This window comes from Rousettus aegyptiacus, unplaced genomic scaffold (genome assembly GCF_014176215.1).
Source record: "Rousettus aegyptiacus isolate mRouAeg1 unplaced genomic scaffold, mRouAeg1.p scaffold_m13_p_7, whole genome shotgun sequence".
Lineage (NCBI taxonomy): Eukaryota > Metazoa > Chordata > Mammalia > Chiroptera > Pteropodidae > Rousettus > Rousettus aegyptiacus.
In genome coordinates this window covers 47776716-47796268 of record NW_023416310.1, presented here as the reverse complement: position 1 = coordinate 47796268, position 19553 = coordinate 47776716, and the positions used below count along the sequence as shown (strand labels likewise).

General features: G+C 38.0%; 1 protein-coding gene across 1 annotated transcript in view; it reads right to left on the bottom strand.

Moving 5' to 3' along the window:
• ALMS1 (ALMS1 centrosome and basal body associated protein) overlaps positions 1–19553 on the bottom strand; it is a 157259-nt gene that overhangs the window by 65203 nt on the left and 72503 nt on the right. The window contains 1 exon segment of the mRNA XM_036224753.1: positions 9481–11300. Coding sequence (XP_036080646.1) covers positions 9481–11300 — 1820 coding nt within the window.

Genomic DNA, 19553 nt, shown 5'->3' with positions numbered 1-19553 from the left:
CACACACACACACACACACACACACACACACACACACTCCCTCCCTCCCTCTCCCTCTCTCTCTCTCTCTCTCTCTCTCAATATAACATTTCATATAGCAGTTCTAAAAAATTTAAATACCAAGAAATCATTCAGAATATAAACTCAGTTACCATGATGGAATAAACTAGAAATAACCAGTAATCAGAAAGTTCCCATTAATTGGAAATTAAGAAACACCTCTCTACATAGCCCATGGACCAAAGAAGAAATTATAACAGAAATGAGAAAATATTTTGAACGATGATGATGAGGATGACAAAAAACTACATAAAAATCTGTACAATTAGAAAAGGCTGAAAAGTAATTAAAATTAATGTTAAAAATTAATTATTCTCAAAAAGATTAAAAAAACACATTAAAACCTCAAACAGAAGGAAAAATATAAAGATAAAAGCATAAATTAATGCAATAGAAAACACGTACTAGAGATCAACAAAACCACAACTGTTAAATCCCCTAGCAAGAGTGACCAAAAAAAGAGAAAACACAAATAACCAGTAGCTGGCATGAAAAAGCTTTTAACACTAGATTCAAAAAATATAAGAATAAGAAGACATTATGAAAATAACTCATGCCAAAATCATTCAGCATTTGAAAAACCTGAAAAATCTCAACTCAGATAGGAAAAGACAATGAACTGACACCAATGCAGCGATGAAAGAAATGTTAGAAGTACCTGTCAAAAACTTTAAAGAAGCTACTATAAAATGTTCCAACACACAAGGGTGCATACCTGTGAAACAAACAGAGAACAAAAGAGAAAAAAAGATAAAAAAGATCAATAGAGCTTCAGGAACCTATAAGGTAATACCAAAAGGTCTAGCATTTTTGTCATCAGAGACAAAGGAGAGTGTGTAGTATAAAATATACACACACACATATTTGAAGATATAGGACTTAAAACTCCCCAAATATAATTAAAGATAGCTCGCACGAACCCCGAATGGATGCCCCAAAGAAATTCATGCCTGAGAACATAATAATCTACTGAAAACAAAATAAAAATTAAAGCAATCAGAAAATATGACACATTGTTTCTTACTTATAAGGGAATAATGATCCAAAGAACTATAGATTTCTCATTAGAAACAATGGAATTCAGAGGGAAGTAGAATATTTTTACACTGTGGAAACCAAAGGAATGTCAACCCAACTTCCATGAGCCATAAAAAGATCAATTAACTGGACTTCATCACAATTAAAAACCTTTGTTCTAAGAGCAACTACATTAAGAGGATGAAAAGATAAGTCACATACTATGAGAAAATTCTGCAAATAACATATCCAGCAAAGGCCTTGTAACTAAAACATTAAGAACTCAAAATTCAACAGTAAGAAAAAAGCGACTCTATTAAAAAGTCACTTCACCAAAGAGATGTAAAAAAGCACACACAAAAAAGAAAACCCAGTAGGGAAATACAAATGAAAACTATGTGGAAATACCACTATACACCTATAAAAATGGCTAAAATATGCCAACAATACCACATGTTGATGAAGATGTAGAGTAACTGCAATACTTATACATTGCTAGTGGGAATGCAAAGATACAGCCATTCTGGAAAAGGTTTAGCATAGTTTAGTTCTAAACAGTTCTTGTAAAATTAAACATACACATATACCATATGACTCAGCAATCCCACTTCTGAGTATTTACCATATAGAAACAAAAACTCATACATGTTTGTAGCAGCTGTAATTGTAATGGCCACACATTGGAAACAATCCAAATATCCTTCAGAGTGAATGCATGATAAAGTGTGATAATCTGTATAATGAAATTGTAATATAAATAATAAAAGCAATATCAGTGCTTTTAATAAAACAATTAAAAGTAAAATACTACTGATTCACAAAACAAGATAGATGAATCTTAAATACGTTTTGCAAAGTAAAAGAAGCCAAACCCAAAAGGCTGTTTACATAGTTTATGATTTCATTTATCACACTCTGGAAAGGCAAAACCAAAGGGCAGAAAATAGACCAGGAATTGTCAGGGGTCAGGGGTCACAAGAAAAAATGTCTATAAAAGAATGTTATATGGGAATTTTTCGATCAGTGGAAATGTTTTATATATAACAGTGATGGTTGTATTGATCAAAATTAATAGAATTATACAACACACAAAAAATTTATGATATATTAATTTAAAAAAATAACCAAGATGTGGCAGAAAAGGTGGAATGCAGAATGTGATAAAAGAATCTAACTATTATAAATGAATCATACTCACAAAGATTATAGGGAATAACAAAGCTGATTTAGAAAATGTCAGCAAACAGTGTTTTAACTGGAATTGTAATGCTAAATTCTAAAGAAACTATACCTAAACACTGTACTCTAGTTGGAGAATCTGTTTCTCACCTGGGTATGGGTTATGAATTCTGAAACTACTTACATACTAGGGTAAACATATTGCACACTATGACAGCCAGGTTTGCCATCATTGGATAAAAAAGTTACAGATAAAGGAGAAAGGCTAGAAATCAACCCTGTAGTTCTGCATTAGTTATCAATATTGACTTGTGGTTTAAAACACACATACATGTGCACTCACATTAACTGATGGAAATATAAAAGTAGGTATATGTGCAAGTTAATATACATACATGTAATTGTTAACTTTATTCACTGAGAGGGCTAGAAACAGTGACATCCTAGTATCAATGAGCAAACCCAGTACTTACATATTGGTTTCTAAACATCATTCTACATTGTTGAAAGTGGGCTATTAAAGTCCACTATTATTGTATTGTTTATTTCTCCCTTCCGATGTTAGTATTAGCTTAATATATTTGGGCAGCCTGATATTGGGTATGTACACATTTACAATTATTATACAGGTATATCTAGTTTTACTGTACTTCACTTTAATGTGCTTCAGGTTTGTCTGTTTTGGTTCGTTTCTGTTTTAATAAACTGACGGTAAGACCCTCTACCAGGAAAAAGGTTTGAGTCACTGAATACTCAGATGATGATTAGTATTTTTAGCAGCAAAGTATTTTTTATTTAAGGTATACACATTGTCTTTTTAGACTACTTCACAGACTATTATACTGTAAACATATAACTTTTATATGCACCGGGAAACCAAAAAATTTGTGCAACTCACTTTATTGTGATATTTGCTTTATTGCAGTGGTCTGGAACTGAACTCCCAATCAATGTCTCCAAGGTCTGCATGAATCTTCCTGATGAACTGACCCCTTTATTTTTATATAATGACCTTTTTTGTCTCATGTTACCGTTTTTGTCTACAAAGTCTGTTTTGTCCAATATAAGTAGGGTTAACCTCTGTTCTCTTTTGTTTCCACTTGCATGGCATATCTTTTCCCATTCCTTCACTTTAAGCCTGTGAGTCTTTTAAGCCAAGTCAGTCTCTTATAGGCAGCATATAGATTCAATGCAATCACTATTAAAATTCCAATAATATTTTTTATAAAGAGAAAAATAACCTTAAAATTTTTACGTAGCCGCAAAAGATCCCAAATAGTCCAAGCAATTCTGGGGCGGGGGGTGGAGGCGTGGCGGGGCGGGGAGGAACAAAAAAAACTGGAAGCATCACATTTCCCAATTTTAAACTACACTACAAAGCTACAGTAATCAAAATAGTATCTTACTGGCACATAGAACAGAACAGAGAGACCAGAAATTAACATTTGCATATAGAGTTAACTAATATTTGACAATGAAGCCAAGAATATACAACAGGAAATGATAGTCTTTTCAGTAAATGGTCTGGGAAAACTGGATAACCACAGCAGAAAAATGAAATTGAACTCCTATCTTACACTACTAGCAAAAATTAACTCAAAATGGATTAAAGATCTAAACATAAGACCTGAAATTATAATAAAATGCCTAGAAGAAAACACGCAGGGAAAAAAACTCCTTGACATTGGTCTTGGCAACAAATTTTTGGATGTGACACCAAAAGCGCAAGTAACAAAAACAAATTTGCTAGTTTCAGTAAATGGAACTCTATCAAGTCAAAAATTTTCTGTACAGCAATAACCAATAAAATGAAAGACAACCCAATGAATGGGAGAAATTATCTGCAAATGATATATCTGGTAAGAGATTAATAGCCCCTATAAAGGACTTATATGGCTGAATAACAAAAAAACTAAATGATCCAACTAAAAATGCATAGAGGAACTGAAGAGACATTTTTTCCATAGACTATATACAAATGGCCAACAGTTACAGGTACATGAAAAGGTGGCTTCGACATCATTAATCAGATAAAGGCAAATCAAAACCACAAAGACATATAATCTCCTACCTGTTAGAATGACTATCATCAAAAAGACACAAGATAACAAGTGTTGGTGAGGATGCAGAGAAAAGCGAACCCCTGTACAATGTTAGTGGGAATGTAAATTGGCACAGTCAATTTAAGTTCTGTTTATTATGGAAAACAGTATAAAAATTAAAAATAGAATTACCATATGATCCAACAATCTCACTTCTGGATACACATCCAAAGGAAATGAAAACAGAATATAGAAGAGATAGCTACACTCCCATGTTTACTGCAGCATTATTCAAATAGCCAAGGTATAGAAACAACCTAAGTGTCCATCAATGGGTAAATGGATAAATAAGATGTGACACAGACACAAAGACACACATAGACACACACACACACACACACACACACACACAAAGAGGAATATTTAGCCATTAGAAAAAAGGTAATCCTGTCATTTGTGACAACACAGATGGACCTTGAGGACATTATGCTACATAAGTCAGGCAAAAAAAGACAAGTACTGTATGATACCACTTACATGTGAAATCTAAATGAGCCAAACTCATGGAAACAGAGAGTAGAATGTTAGTTATTAGGGGGCTGGGCAGTGGGGGAAATGGGGAGATATTGGTCAAAGGGTACAAACTTCCAATTAGAAGGAGTAAATACTGGGGCTCTATGCACAGATCTGTGATGACAGTTAACAATAAAGTACTTGAAAGTTGTTGAGAGTGGATCTTCAATGTTTTCACCACAAAAAAGTAATGGTAATTATGTGACATAATAGAGGTGTTAGCTAACGCTATAGTGGTATGAGTCCATACTGATGTACATAAATAACTATAGGAATAAATGAAAGGGATGAACAACAGCACCTACTTACAGAATAATTTCAATTAATAAACGTAAAAAGAATGAAATATAAAAACTCTATTAGTATACCAGAGTAATAACTGTTACAGGTAAGAGCCACTGATGGATGCTAAAATTAGTGATCAAAGTTTAAGCAGAACAGGTTATTTGCATAGTCTATCAATCTCTCCTCAAATATTTAGTATTTGTAAAGGGAAAACAGCAACCTTACAGTGGAGAATCCTGGTAGACACCACTTAAGTCAAGTGATCAAGGTTAATATCACCAGTAATGCTTATCAATATAATGTACTCCCTGAGCATTAAAAATGCATGACTTCAATGTAATCTTGAGATATCAAAGTCAAATTGAGACTCTCTCAAAAATAACTAATTAATTCTCTCCAATGTGTCAAGGTCGTGAAGAATAAGGAAAGAAGGAGAAACTGTCACAGATTGGAGACTAGGAAACATGATAACTAAAGTGCAAGGTGGGATCTTGGACTGGACCTGAAACTGAGAAGGTTCACTTGCAGAAAAACCAGGTAAAATCCAAATCAAGTCTATACTTTAGTTATAATTTTATATGAAGGATAATTTCTTAGTTTGGGTAAAGTTTTATGGTTATGTCAGTGCAAGATGTTAATATAAGGGAAAGCTTTTGTAAAGGGCATGTGGCAATCTCTAGGGTATCTCCCAGTGATCTTTGCCTCCTGGTATTCCTGTCCTTGTGTAATCCCCTAACCCCTGAGGGAGGGCTGAAAATAATGTGAAAGAAGTGGTGAGATTCAACTCCAAGGTTGGGTTACAAAAAGACTGTGGCTTTTGACTCGGCACCCTCTCTTGCATTCTTACTGTGAAAGAAGACTGGCTGTGTTAATGGAGCTGCCTTACAGAAGGAACTGATGTCTCTAGCCAACAGCTATGGGAACAAGCTTGGAAGCACAACTTCTCAGTCAAGCCTTGAGATGAAACCATAGCTGTGGCCAGTGACTGTGTCTGCAACCTTGTGAGAGATCCTAAGCCAGAAGATTCAGCTAAGCCATGCCTGGATTTCAAGCCTACAGAAACTACGGGATAATATTCATTTGTTTTCTGGGTAATATCTTACATATCAATAGATAATACAGGAACTTTTTCTACTATTTTTTGTAACTCCTCTTTAAGTCAAAAATTATCTCAAAATAAAAGTTTAAAAATATTTAATACATATATACTTGAACATGTTTTACGTATATACACAATCACACTGCTTAATGACTGGGATACATTCCGCAAAATGCATCATTAGGCGATTTTGTCCTTGTGGGGAACATCATCGGGTGCCCTTAGATACACTTAAATAGTATAGCCTGCTAAACCTAGGCTATACAGTTTAGCCTATTGCTCCTGGGCTACAAACCAGTACAGCATATTATATTGAATACTGTAACACAATGGTAAATATTTGTCTAAACATACTTAAATATAGAAAAGGTACAGTAAAAATACAGTATAAAAGAAAAGTTACACCTAAAAAGGTACATTTACTATAAATGGAGTTTGTAGGACTGGAAGTTGCTCTGGGTGAGAGAGTGGTGAGTGAATGTGAAAGCCTAGGGCATTACTGTACACTGCGGTAGACTTTATATATACTGTACATTTAAACTACACTAAATTTATTTTAAAAAATTTCTTTCAATAAATTAACCTTAGCTTACTATAACTTTTTGATTTTACAAACTCCTATAAAAAAGTTAACTTTTGACTCTCGCAACAACACTTAGCTTAATATACAAATATTGTATAGTTATACAAAAATATTTTTCTTCATATATCCCTTTATTCTATAAGCTTTTTCTACTTAAAAATTCTTTTTTAATTTTTTAAACTTTTTTTGTTAAAAGTTAAAAATAAAGACAAAAACACACACATTAGCCTAGGCCTACACAGGATCATTAATATCACCATCTTCCATCTCTGTATCTGGACCACTGGAAAGTCTTCAGAGGCAGTAACAGGCATGGAGCTATCATCTTCTATAACAATAGGAGAAAATTATAGGTGATTATAAATATGAACTAATAATAATGACATTTGTTCATAATGTACAAATGGCATTAGTCTATGGTGGCTTGGTTGGTTTCTTTTTTCATCGTAGATTTGCTTGTAAGTAGACAATGCACCATGAATATTCCTCTCTATTAATGAAAACCTTTAAACGTTGAGGTCCATGTTTTCAAAAATTTTAAGGAGCTTGTTGAGATCTGCAAAAGCTTCTACTAATCCCTTCACTGTGAATTTTCTTGGAGGTTCCTCTTCTTTTTCTTCTCCTAGAGTTTCTTTTTATCTTGTCTCTTCTCTAGCTATGCATTCCTATTAAAGTTCCAATAACTTCTCATTAGTCAATTCCCCAGGAACCATCTCTAGGAGCTCCTCAATGTTATCCTCATTCACACCCAGGTTAAAGTCTGTCATCTTAGCCACAACCTGGTTGATTTTGTAGCCTCCTCATCCTTGGCAAACCCTCTGGAATCATGGACGCCACTAGTCAATAGGAATTTTTCAGTTCCATTAAAATCTTATGGGACCACGGCCATATATGTAGTCCATCATTAACCTAAACGTCATTATGTGGAGCATGACTGTATATATATTCAAATGAATGTGTATGTGTATACACAGTTTGAATTATCTACAGACTCTGGGGTCAGACAAACCTAGGTTCAAATGCCACCTCCAACACTCAATGCCATATGATCTTAGGCAAACATTTACTTTCTCTACGTAGTTTTTTTAAAATCTATAAATTGAGATAATGCTATCTATCTCTGATTACACTTAGTATAAAAAGACATAAGCAACCACTACAATGCCTGGTAGTTTGTACATTATGAACAAATGGCATTATGATTAGTTCATATTTATACTCACCTATAATTTTCTTATCATTTGAGGAACTCAGCACCAATAATTAGGCATTTTATCACTTTGATGAGTTTAAGTATTGTATACAAACTTGTCAATCTTTAAATTTCTAGATATTTTTCAAAAGAAATTATCAGTAATGATCTCTACAGCACCCTCCTACTTATAATACTGAAACCAAAATTAACCCTGTTTGATTTTTGTTTTGCCCAATTCAGTTTTCAATTACTAACTTTCAGAACTATAAGAGACCTTTTGGACTTCCAATCCTTTCCCTTCCACCATCATCCATATATGAGTGCCAAAGATATTAAATGACTTGTCCAAAAAGATAGTTGGTATAGAGCTAAAAGTAGGGTTTCAAAATTCAGAGAGACAATAATATCAAGTGGTGAAAAACTCTTGCTTTAATTAAACAGACTGCATTTGAATGCCCAATCTGCTGCTTACAAACAGCAGTATTTGAGACGATGCTATTTGCTGAAAAAGCAGCAACGTCCGTGTCTGTTTCCCGGAGGGTAAATACAGATACCACCACTTTACCTCATAGGGTTTATCAGTATTAAATGAGACAACATATATAAGTCCCTCATTGCTATGACTGCCACATGTGGATACTTAAAGCATATTTTTTCCCTTCCTTCTTTCTAAGCCCAGTGCTCTCCATTATGACTTGCTGCCTTCTCAACCAGATGAAAACATTAAACACACAGGGCAGTTCTGTTTAGCCATAATAGAATGCTATGAGTCTCTTATCAGAGACTCATTCATATAAAATTGAATTAATGATGACAGTCTTAAAATTAAGAAGAATAATACAAATCTAATGCATTTAACCCTGAATTGGGTTTCCTTTCCTACAATACACTGTGAAGTAGGGCATCACATTAGGTACATTATGTTGATATGCATTACTGGTGATGTTAACCTTGATCACTTGGCTACAGTAATGTCTGCCGGACATTAAAAAATTAAAAAATTTTCATTGTAAATACTAAATATTTTAGAGCAATCAAGAAATGGAAATAAAGAAATAAGGAGAAAGAGAGAGGGCATGTGCAGTAGAGTAAGCACGTGCAAGCATCCCATTCCAAAGCCTGGTCTTCAGCATATCTCCAACACAATACATACAGAATTAGTAAATTGTACCACTGGATGATCAAAGATCCTTCTCAGAGTAACTCAATTTAAAATACTTGATGCCAAGACTTGTCAAAAGCTCTTTGAAAGTATAAATACATTGCTTTCTGATGTTCTCTATTACTTTGTTATTTATCCCCTGAAAGACCTCTAACAGATTAGTGAGATTCAACTTCCCCTAAGAGAATCATACTGCCTTTCACCCCCCAAACTTCATTTGCTTAAGTATTTAAAACCCTTTATCATAAATTCCATCAACTTGCTTGTCATTACAATGAGACTCACCGATCTGCAGATACCGGAGTCCCTTCTGGCCTGGAATATCCTTCCAAATCTGAAAAGTTCACTTGTGTTTGTTTTGAGGTTACTATCTGGCTATTCTGAAAAGGTATGGTTTTCAAGTCCTGAATATTACTATCTGGAAGAGGAGACTGTACGACTTGCAAGTCCGCTGGAGATTTAGATCCTAGAAAATCTACAGATTCTTGATCTATAGGTTTACTGGTCAGTAATTTGGAGGTTGGTTCCAATGGTCTTGAAAATATACTTTGTAGGTCAAAGTCAAACTCACTATTCGTCTTTGTTTTAGAAGCAGGATCCAGTGTAATCAAGTTTTTATCTAAGGTTCCACTATCCAACTTGGAAGGAGTCTTGGGAGAAAGAGTTATACGAACACAAGAAAGTGCTTTTCTATTTGAAGGTGGAGTAGATGGAGAGGTTATTAATGTACTTTGACTTGGGGCTGATTGGGAGACCTCATTATTGAACTTGGTTTCAACATTTATATTAGAAATGTATGATTTAGGCTGATGTTGTTCTTTGCTTTCTACTACATAATCCTGATCTTGAGGAAGGGGGAAATATTGTTTTTGCATGTGGTGATCTACACCTGGGGCTTTGCTTTGTTCAAAGAGTTGACGTTGTTCAAGAAAAATGGCAGAAGGAAGGTCTAAACCTATGTGATCCTGACCTAGCGGAAGGGGAGAGTGGCTTTCTCTCATCTGATGATCTACGTGTGGGGCTTTGCTTTGTTCATAGAGTTCTCGTGTTTCAAGAAAAATGCGACAAGGTAGGTTTGGAGCTACAAAATCCTGATTTTGAGGAGTAGGAGAATGGTGCTTTCTCACATAGTGATCTGCATATGGGGCTCTGCATTGTTCAAAGAGCTCTCGTTGGTCAAGAAATATGTGCGAAGGAAGATCTGGAGTTATAGTTACATTCTTCTCTTTTACTCCTAGTGTGGAACTTGGTCTGCCCATGCTAATGAGAGTATGGTTATCAGAAAAATGAACTTCCTTGAATTTGTTAATATTTGTACTGGGACTAGGCTCTGAATGATTGCCTGGTCTTTCTAAGAGTTGTTCTTCTTGGTGAGATTGTTCAACAGATAATTTTTGGCCTTGCCTACTACTTTCTGCTAAAATTGTCACAGCATTATCTGGTGAATGACTAATGATTTTAAATGATGAAGGGGAGGAGGTTTCCTGTTTTAGATCTCTAGGCAGATTCTGCTCTTCAGTGAAATGAGAATTAAATACCCCTACGGATGCTCCAGTACACTGGCTACCTTCAGTAACACCAACCTTAAGAACAGAGGAATCTGAAAAGCATTTAGAATGTCGGTGAGATGAAAAAGTGATGGAGGTAGTAAACTTTTTCATGGACTCTGGGGGCAGCATTTGTGATGAAGAATGACAATCCATTTCTTCAGGTGGCATACAAGCAGGTTCTAATTCTGACAGCCAAGGGTCCATCTTTTCACGAAATGGCATTTGAAAACCCTTGCTAATTTTGAAGTCATCGGCTGTAAAGTTTTGAAATGGGGAATGACTTTGTAACCTCAAGGAATTCCAAACTTTGAAATGGGGCTTGCTCTGGTCTAGTGAGTTGGAAAGGTTGAAGTGCCTGGTTCTCCATGATGATGGACTCCGTCGTCCTCTGATCATTTCTAAGGGTTCAGCAGATCTGAAAACACAGGGATGGCTGTCTAATTGTGGTTGTTCAGCAGTTAGAGTCCTGAAACATCCTTTTTCATGGCTTTCAATAATGATGTGACTACAGACAGCTTCTGGCTTGTATCCTATTCCCCGTGAACTCTGTAAATCCTAAAAAATATAAACAAGTTCTTAATTGAAGTAGTGCAGAAAGTTATATAAAAATCGGTTTCTTGATCTTTCACAATAAAATAGGTAAGAACACAAGAATAAGACAGTTAACTATAGAACAAAATGGCTCATGATAAAGAAGAGTACACAGTTAATTTCTTCTGAAAATTTTTCACTGAAGTAATGAAAGCAAAAATTACTGTTGTCCCCCAGTATTCACACCTATTTTCTTTTAGTAACAGAGGTCCCTTACCCCAACTTTGCTGGTCACATAGCCACCAAGCTGCAAACATTTCCAGTTTCTTTTGTAGCTCGGTGTGACCATATGACTAGGTTTAGGCCAATAAGATGTGAACAAAAGGTTCTGCTTCCTGTCCCCATACTATCATCATCACTACTATCATTGTTAATGGCCAGCTGAAAATACTCATGTCTAGAACAACCATGGAAGCCCTGTAAAAGGATGGCTCAGCTGACCATCCAGTTTGGGTCCTTGAATGACCTCAAGGAGCTTGTTCCTATTCCTACCCTAGACTATCACATGAAAGAAAACATTCTACCTTAGTTAAGCCACTGCATTTTGGGGTCTCTTTATTACAGAAGCTTAGCCTACACCCTAATTATTTTAGCACTAAGAATAAGAAAAAGAACTAGTACCTCTTCCTGGGGTATAAGATCAGTGCCTAAAGCTACCATAAATATAAAATTCTTTCAGATTTCTGTGTTTCACCTAAAAAGTCATAACTTGGCATTCTATATGATGATATAGCCATATTTGATTTCAGATACAAATATTTAAAAATATGCTGCCACTTCCCACATAATAGAGTAGATGTGCTTTTTCCCTATTCTACCTGCTAAGTCCAATTAAAATCCTGGACAATATACATAAAACAAACTTAAGAAGAATCTGAAAGATGTAGAGAAGAAGGCAGACTAGCTAGGGACCTTGGAGCCTGAAGAATGACATAGTAGTGAGATCACTGGGTTTTCTTCTTACCAGATTTGGATTCAAAGAAAGCAGCAACCCAGGAACAAAGAGTACAGACAAAAGTTCTAACAAAACCCTGCTCTCGTTAGCTAAACAGAAAACTTTCAGACAAAAATTACTCTGTTTCAGTCAAACACCAAGGGGGTGTTTGGCAAAGGCTAAGTGAGGAACATAGAATTCTACCCTTACAATACTAAAATGAGGCACCCCAACATCCAGGCCAAAATGATATTTAAGATGGCCAAGTAGGAGCCCAGGACTTATTTTCACCCCTACTGGCTGGTAACGAGCTACCTCTCCTTGTAGTGTCAGTGGAGACCACATGGGGATACTGAACTTTCATTCCCATTCAGAAGTCATGAGGTGACCCTCTCTATAGACTGAAAGAAAATATTAGCTAATCTCATATCTAAGATTTTTATCTAACATATAAAAAGAACTCTCAAGACAATCCAATCAGAAAAATGGGCAAAAAGCCCCATATACATTTCACTGAATAAAACAGAGATGGAAAATAAGGGCATGGAAAGATGTTCAACACCATTCGTCATTAAGGAAACGCAAATTAAAACCACAATGAAATATCACTACATACCTATCTGAATTGTGAAAATAAAAAATAGTAATTAATACCAAATGCTGGTGAAGCTGTAATAGTGTGCTGATGTAAATGTTAAATATCCTGACTGTATCAGTGCCAATATCCTGGTTGTGATATATTATTATAGATATGCAAGATATTACCATTGGTAGAAATTGGGTAAAGGGTAAGTGACCTCTCTATGTTATTTCTTAATACTGCACTTGCATCTACAGTTATTTCAAAATAAAATGTTGAATTTTTTTAAAAAACCAACATATTAATTAAACATCACTGGACAAAACTAACACTTTAAAATTGCCATTTTTCTTCCATGGCTTCTTATTATCCTCACATAGCCTGACACATTACTGAAAATAAATACTCCAATTTGAGAGAAAATCTGACCATTTCCATCCCAGGGGGGGTACCCTTGGGGCCAGAGTCTAAGGAGTTCTTAAAAATGCATCCTCCCCCACCAAATTATAAGGCCGTGCTGTTACAATTCATAGAAATGTCAAATACAGTACAACATGCTTTAGACCACACTGATGCTGTAGTTACCACATGAATACAAATTTTCCTGAAGCTCAAGTCTTGTCTGTCAATAAAGCCAAATGGGCCACCTCAGCCAGGAACCCAAAAGAGAGGCCCCAGGGGATGAAGAGGCTTCCAGGCCCCTTATCAGTCTCTACCAAGGGGTAGAGATTCAACCCAGCTCCCTCAAGACAGGACCAACAACAGGCTTCTCTATTAGCAGCTCTTTAGTTCAACGGTCCCTAATTTCTTAATCTCAAATCAGCCTAAACGCAAGTTAGAAACCTTTGCTTGGGCACTGTAGGCTCTTCAAAGAGACCACTGACCTTCCTCTGAGAGCAAATGCCATCACCCCCAGCCCTGGCGGCAGGATCTAGGATCTAATACTCTGACTTTTAAGAGTCAGTGACCCATCAGTTCCCCATATCTTGTCCCTCATCCAGGAGAAAATCACCTGTGTACTTCTTTAATTACTCACTGGGACACACGTAACAACCTTTCATGACTCTCATTGACACTGGAGCCCAAATTATACTGCTTCCCAGGAACCCTTCCAAATGCAAGTGAAGAGCACCCTTTAAATTACCAAGATATAACAGGTAGTATAGTAGAAGTATTCAACTTATATTGGATGTCACTATTGGAACAATCTTTGATATGCCATGCCACTTGGAACAAACTCAAATTCCTGGCCTTCCTGGTGGGAACTGCATACTGAAAGCTTGTAAGACTGCTACCCTAAGATGATAAATACTCCCCCCCCCCCAATATTGTCTGCAATAGGGTACTTGGGGACTTGTGCATAATTCAAGATATATTAAAGGAAGGAGTCATTAAACACACCTTTTCTCCTTTCAATTTTCCCATTTGGCCCATATTATAGCCACTACTACTGAGTGGCACCTTACAGTAGACTACCAAAGTTTAAATGCTCAGATGCCCCCGCTTAAGGCTCCCATTCCCAACATTGTCCAGTTACTTGAGGACATTCAAAGGTCTCCAGGAGACTTACTTTGCCATGACTGATCTAACTAATATGTTCTTTTCACTATTAATTGCGAAAGAGTCCCAGCTGCAATCTGCTTTCACTTTTGAAGGCCTCTAATACACCTTTACCCAAGCGCATATAATCTTATTTTAATAGCCCAGCCATTGCCCACAATCTTTACTGGCAAATCCTGGATGCCCTTCCAGTGTCCCTTAGCCCCATACTGATAACATTCTAATATGGGGCCCCTCAGAGGATGACTCAATGTTCAAGGCCCTAACAAAGCTGGAGAATCATCTACAACTTATAGGTTGGCCTACTGCCCCACATAAAATTCAAGGGCCTGCCACAACCGTTAGATTTCTGGGAATTAATTGATCCTCTAAAGGCAAGGAAATTCCGGTTGCAGTTACATGTAAATTGTTAAATGTTCAGCCTCCTACCACACTACAGCAAGGCCAATACATCTTGAGTCTTCAAATTTTTCAGGCAACATATACTACATTTATCTATCATTCTTAGACCCATTTATGCAATCCCATGAAAATCCTCTACATTTTATTGGGGAGTAGCTTCACAACAAGCTCTATAGTTGGCACAAAGTTCAATTCATCAAGCCCTTCCCTTGGTTCCTCCTTCCAGGCTGAGACATTGGCCACCATGGACTATGTATCCTGGACCCTTATAGACAACACAGCTCCTCCTGGCTGCCTACGGGCTTTCAGACTATGGACTTTCAGACTAGACAGTTGCTCTCCATAGCCCCTTGCTATACTCCCTGAGAACATCAATTTCTGGGTGCTTATTGGGCTTTTTAGAAACAGAAGCCCTCACAGACAGAGCTTATTCTCCTATGTACCCACATTCCTATTATGTCATTCCTCCCAATGGCAGCTCGGCATGACCATGAATGTTTCTTTGCTAAAATGAAAATGGTACCTTCAGCAATGGACTAACATGACAGGGTAGGTCTTTCCAAATTATAGAAGGATGTGGTTTCTCTGATCATTAGTCCGCTGCCCATGGACCTTGAGGAATTGGTGATGGTGCTCCCATTGCTTAAACCTCTAGAGACCTGGGGTAGCCCCTGGAAAAAGCTGACAGAATGAGAAAGGGAGTCTGTATTTCACAGATGGCAGTGCGACCACTGTACACAGTAGAGCCTTACGAAAAGCAGCAGTGGACCTTCCTGCCAGTAGCACCATCCTTGTCAAAAATGGCAAGTCAGGGGAGGCTCATCTTGCTGAGCTTGTGGCAGTAGAAAAAGCTATGCAGAGTATCACTGCCCTGTCCATATTTTTACTGACTCATGAGGGGTTGCTAACTGGCTAGCAGTTTGGTCAGGCCAATGGGGATAATTTTCACACTCAAAGCCATCCCATTTGGGGTGCCCCAATTTAGGATGACGTTGCCCAAGCACCAACCACAATTAAGGTTACCCATGTTTCACCACATACAAAAGTGAGCACACCAGAGTCTATCTTTAACTGCAAAGTGGATGACCTCACCCAAATCCATGTCACCACCATTCAGGGCTCTGAACCAATGACTTTACCAACAACTCCATATGCTCCATCCACTACCACAAAACCACAGCTCCCCTCCACCCCTCATCAATCAATCCTTGACTCTACCATTCCGGCCCTTCCTAGTCACCACTTCCATATCCCTTATTCGCTGGCCAAATGATCCCATATCTCTTTGGATCATGGGGGAATAGCAGTCACACTGGCCTTGATCACCATAGGAGCACTGCGCTCAAGGCAGTCCTTGCAAAATGAATTGTTTTGAATTGTAAATTATACTTCCAAACCAAACACAGGAAACTGTCCTTTCATGCTTCAGTTGCAAAGACTACCCTTTTAGCTACTGGCAGGTTAATTTCATAGGGCCTCTTCCTCTGCCTAAATCAGGCACTATCTTCTTCGCCATATCCACCAGAAGAACACGTAATCTCTTTCTTTTCTAAGTATATCCTGCCTCCATTCAGCCCTCCTGATATCGCAGACTCAGATGAAGGATTTCATCTTATTTATTGCTTATATAAGACAGCATTGGGCTCTCCAATAGAACATCTAATGGAACTTTTATCTTCCATACTGGCCACATGCCTCTGGCATTACTGAACACCACAATGGTCTTAAAATTCTTGTTCCTTAAGTTACAAGTGGTAAATGGACTTCCTTACTGCTAGGGGCACTTATCATTTTAAACGTGAGGCCATATGGCCACCACTCTCCTCAAGGCCACCAACTGGGCTTGCCCAGTCATCTTGCCTATGATTGTTATCACAGAGGAATACAATGCCTTTATCTTACAAGACAATATTATTGATATTTTCCCCAACAATATTGAGTCCCCCTACAGATTTAAATGTTGATCATCTCACCTGCCAGTATTCATTGGCGATGTGATTGAGGATGGGTGGTTAGCTGTGACCCCCTGGTCATAGATAGTCCTCACCCATTAGACCACATGCTGCTGCTTGACCACACTTACCTAGTGAATATGCAAATTCCAGCTGAAATTCCAATGTATAGTGGCTTTGGAAGATGGCTCATTTCTCCTAATCATACCTCCCCACAGGAAGTAGAAATAATTGCACCTGGACCCACCGAAAGAACGGTGTGGAACTCTAAAAGGGGGGAAGAGGCACTCAGATTGGTTGACACATCAGAAGATGACATCATGGCAATACAATCACAACACCTGACCCTACTCCACCTGGAGGAGGCCACCAGTGAGCTGCTGACCCACAGTGGCCCCATGAGAAATCTTCACATAAGATAGTCATTGGACAGGTGCCGAGAATATAAAATGCACATGCTTACTACTGTTGACCTTACTCTGTGCCTTTTGTGCTACCTGGGTCATGGGGCTTCTCCTCAACCCAGAGACAACACCAAAAAGTAGCTGGAAGTACATAACTCCTGCCCATAATTGTATCCCACAATTGGCAGATAGTGTGTTTTAGAAGTCAGCCCTAGAAGGGCTGCGACCAAAATGCTACCAGGTGTGAATACTAGCCAGGCGATTCAAGCTCTCTATCTTAAATGGAACCAATGGCACAAATGCTTAAAGGCCACCAGTCATTACACTGCCCTAATTTCAACCCTAATTAGCTGACAGGCTTATGTACTTCAGACTCATCTCTGGTAATATAGGGCAAACATTAAATTGTTGGGAACAGGTAACTAAATTTTCTTTAACCCAAAGGTACACTTGTGTCTCCAAACTTTACTCTTTATGGATGGAGACCTCCTATAACTCAGAGGAAAGCACCACTCAGTCATTAGTGAGGTGCACCCCTGAGGACCTCCAAGATTTGCTGAGAAATTGTGAGATAAATCAGGGCATCCTAAATCTATGCAACCTTGTTAGGCCCCTAGGGCCTTAAGTTCCCCTCCTTGGTGGCTACCTGAGGGAGATAACCTCCTCTGGGATGGCTTCCTTTACTAGTGACAACAATGGCAATGATACCGAGGAAAACAACTTCATCCCAAATGCTGCCTCCATATGTGTCCACTACAGAGGAGATGATGCCCAGGAAGGCACAGTGGCTGATGATGGCAAGGACTCTATAGGGCTTGCTGAACTGAACACTTGTTTATCTAAATTCTCTGCTGACAACCCCCTTGGTATTTTGCAGAGTTAACTATGTGTTTACTTAGAGGCCCTCTTGCTTACTACAATGCTTACTGTGATACTATGACCACTAGGCTGCTTTCCACTGTACCTCTGAGCTCTAGAAGAACGAAGCACATATTGAGTCTCATAACCTTATGGTGGCCCCTTTAAACACTTCACTTAGTTGCTTGCCCTCACTATACCCATTAGATTGGTCAACATTACACATCCTATCAGGGGTTAGTGAATTTAATTTCTATTGGGAGGACCCCTCCCTGTGGATGCTATCACCACCACAGCACCCCCACACACAACCTCCAGGACCACAGTCACAGGGTTACTTGCCTACATCATACTGAGGGGACCCTTTCCCACTGTCACCACTCAGGGCTCCACAATCCTCCCATTTAAGCCCTCAAATAGTTGTAATTTTTCTCCCCACCCCGCCTCTTCAAACCCGTGTGTCAAGGGCTGATTTTCAACAGATCATAGCAAGCCTAATGTCCTTATACAATGAGCAGAAACCAAAGCTTATTTTTTGGCTCCACTGTAACTGGGCATGTTACCAGGCTCAACAAAAATATATTCCTGAGTTAGTGGCCTACCCAGCTTTTACTGACCCTGTCTCCATTTGCACAACAGATAGCACCCCATGCACCCCTGTGGCTTGCCCAGCAAATTTCTACAGTGCTCAACTACTCCAATGCAAGAGGACACTTACCATACAGTATTTGACACCTGGTAGGAACCCCCATATGCTCTTTATAATCCTCCAAATTTGTCCAGGCACCAATACCACAAGAAAAAATATGATCTACACCTTGTCCCAAGAAGCACATCCTCACATTATTGATCCATGCAGCACAGTTGCCCAGGGGAAATCACAAATTACGTCAACTTCCCCAAACTGCATCTACTGTGAGTCCAGTGCCCTGGGTCCACTACACATTTGTGGTTCTCCATAATGTGCACTTTTATTCCCCTCAACCTTCTTGCTGGCCCCTGAAGAGTCCTATAAGTTCATACCAATGTACTTTAGTCTCCCTGACACTACCTTCATAGAAATCACAAAACAGGGCCTTGAATCCCTTTTTTCTTTCTGCCCCTCACATCAAGAGTATGTGGTATTCATCCCCATTATCCTTAAATTAGGTGTGCTACTATCCCTCAGAGGAACTGGGTTAGGCACCATCACAATAGGCACACAAGAACAAATTAAGGCAAACACCAACCTATCAACCACATTGTCTTAACATATTACCAAAGCCGAGACTAATATAACTACATGATGTATAAGTGCAGATGGTTTCAAATAACTGTTTAGCTTTACATACTGGCCAAGAAAAAAGGTATATGTGTTGTAAAGGGCATCATTTGCTACATGTATATTAATAATTCTGGAGAAAATTAGACAAACTTATAAAAGATGGCTTAACAGGTACGAGTATTCCATAATCTCACCCAAGTTTTTAATCAAATACCTACCTTAACCTTATCCATGGGGTTTATTCTCTTGGCTGGTCCTCAACA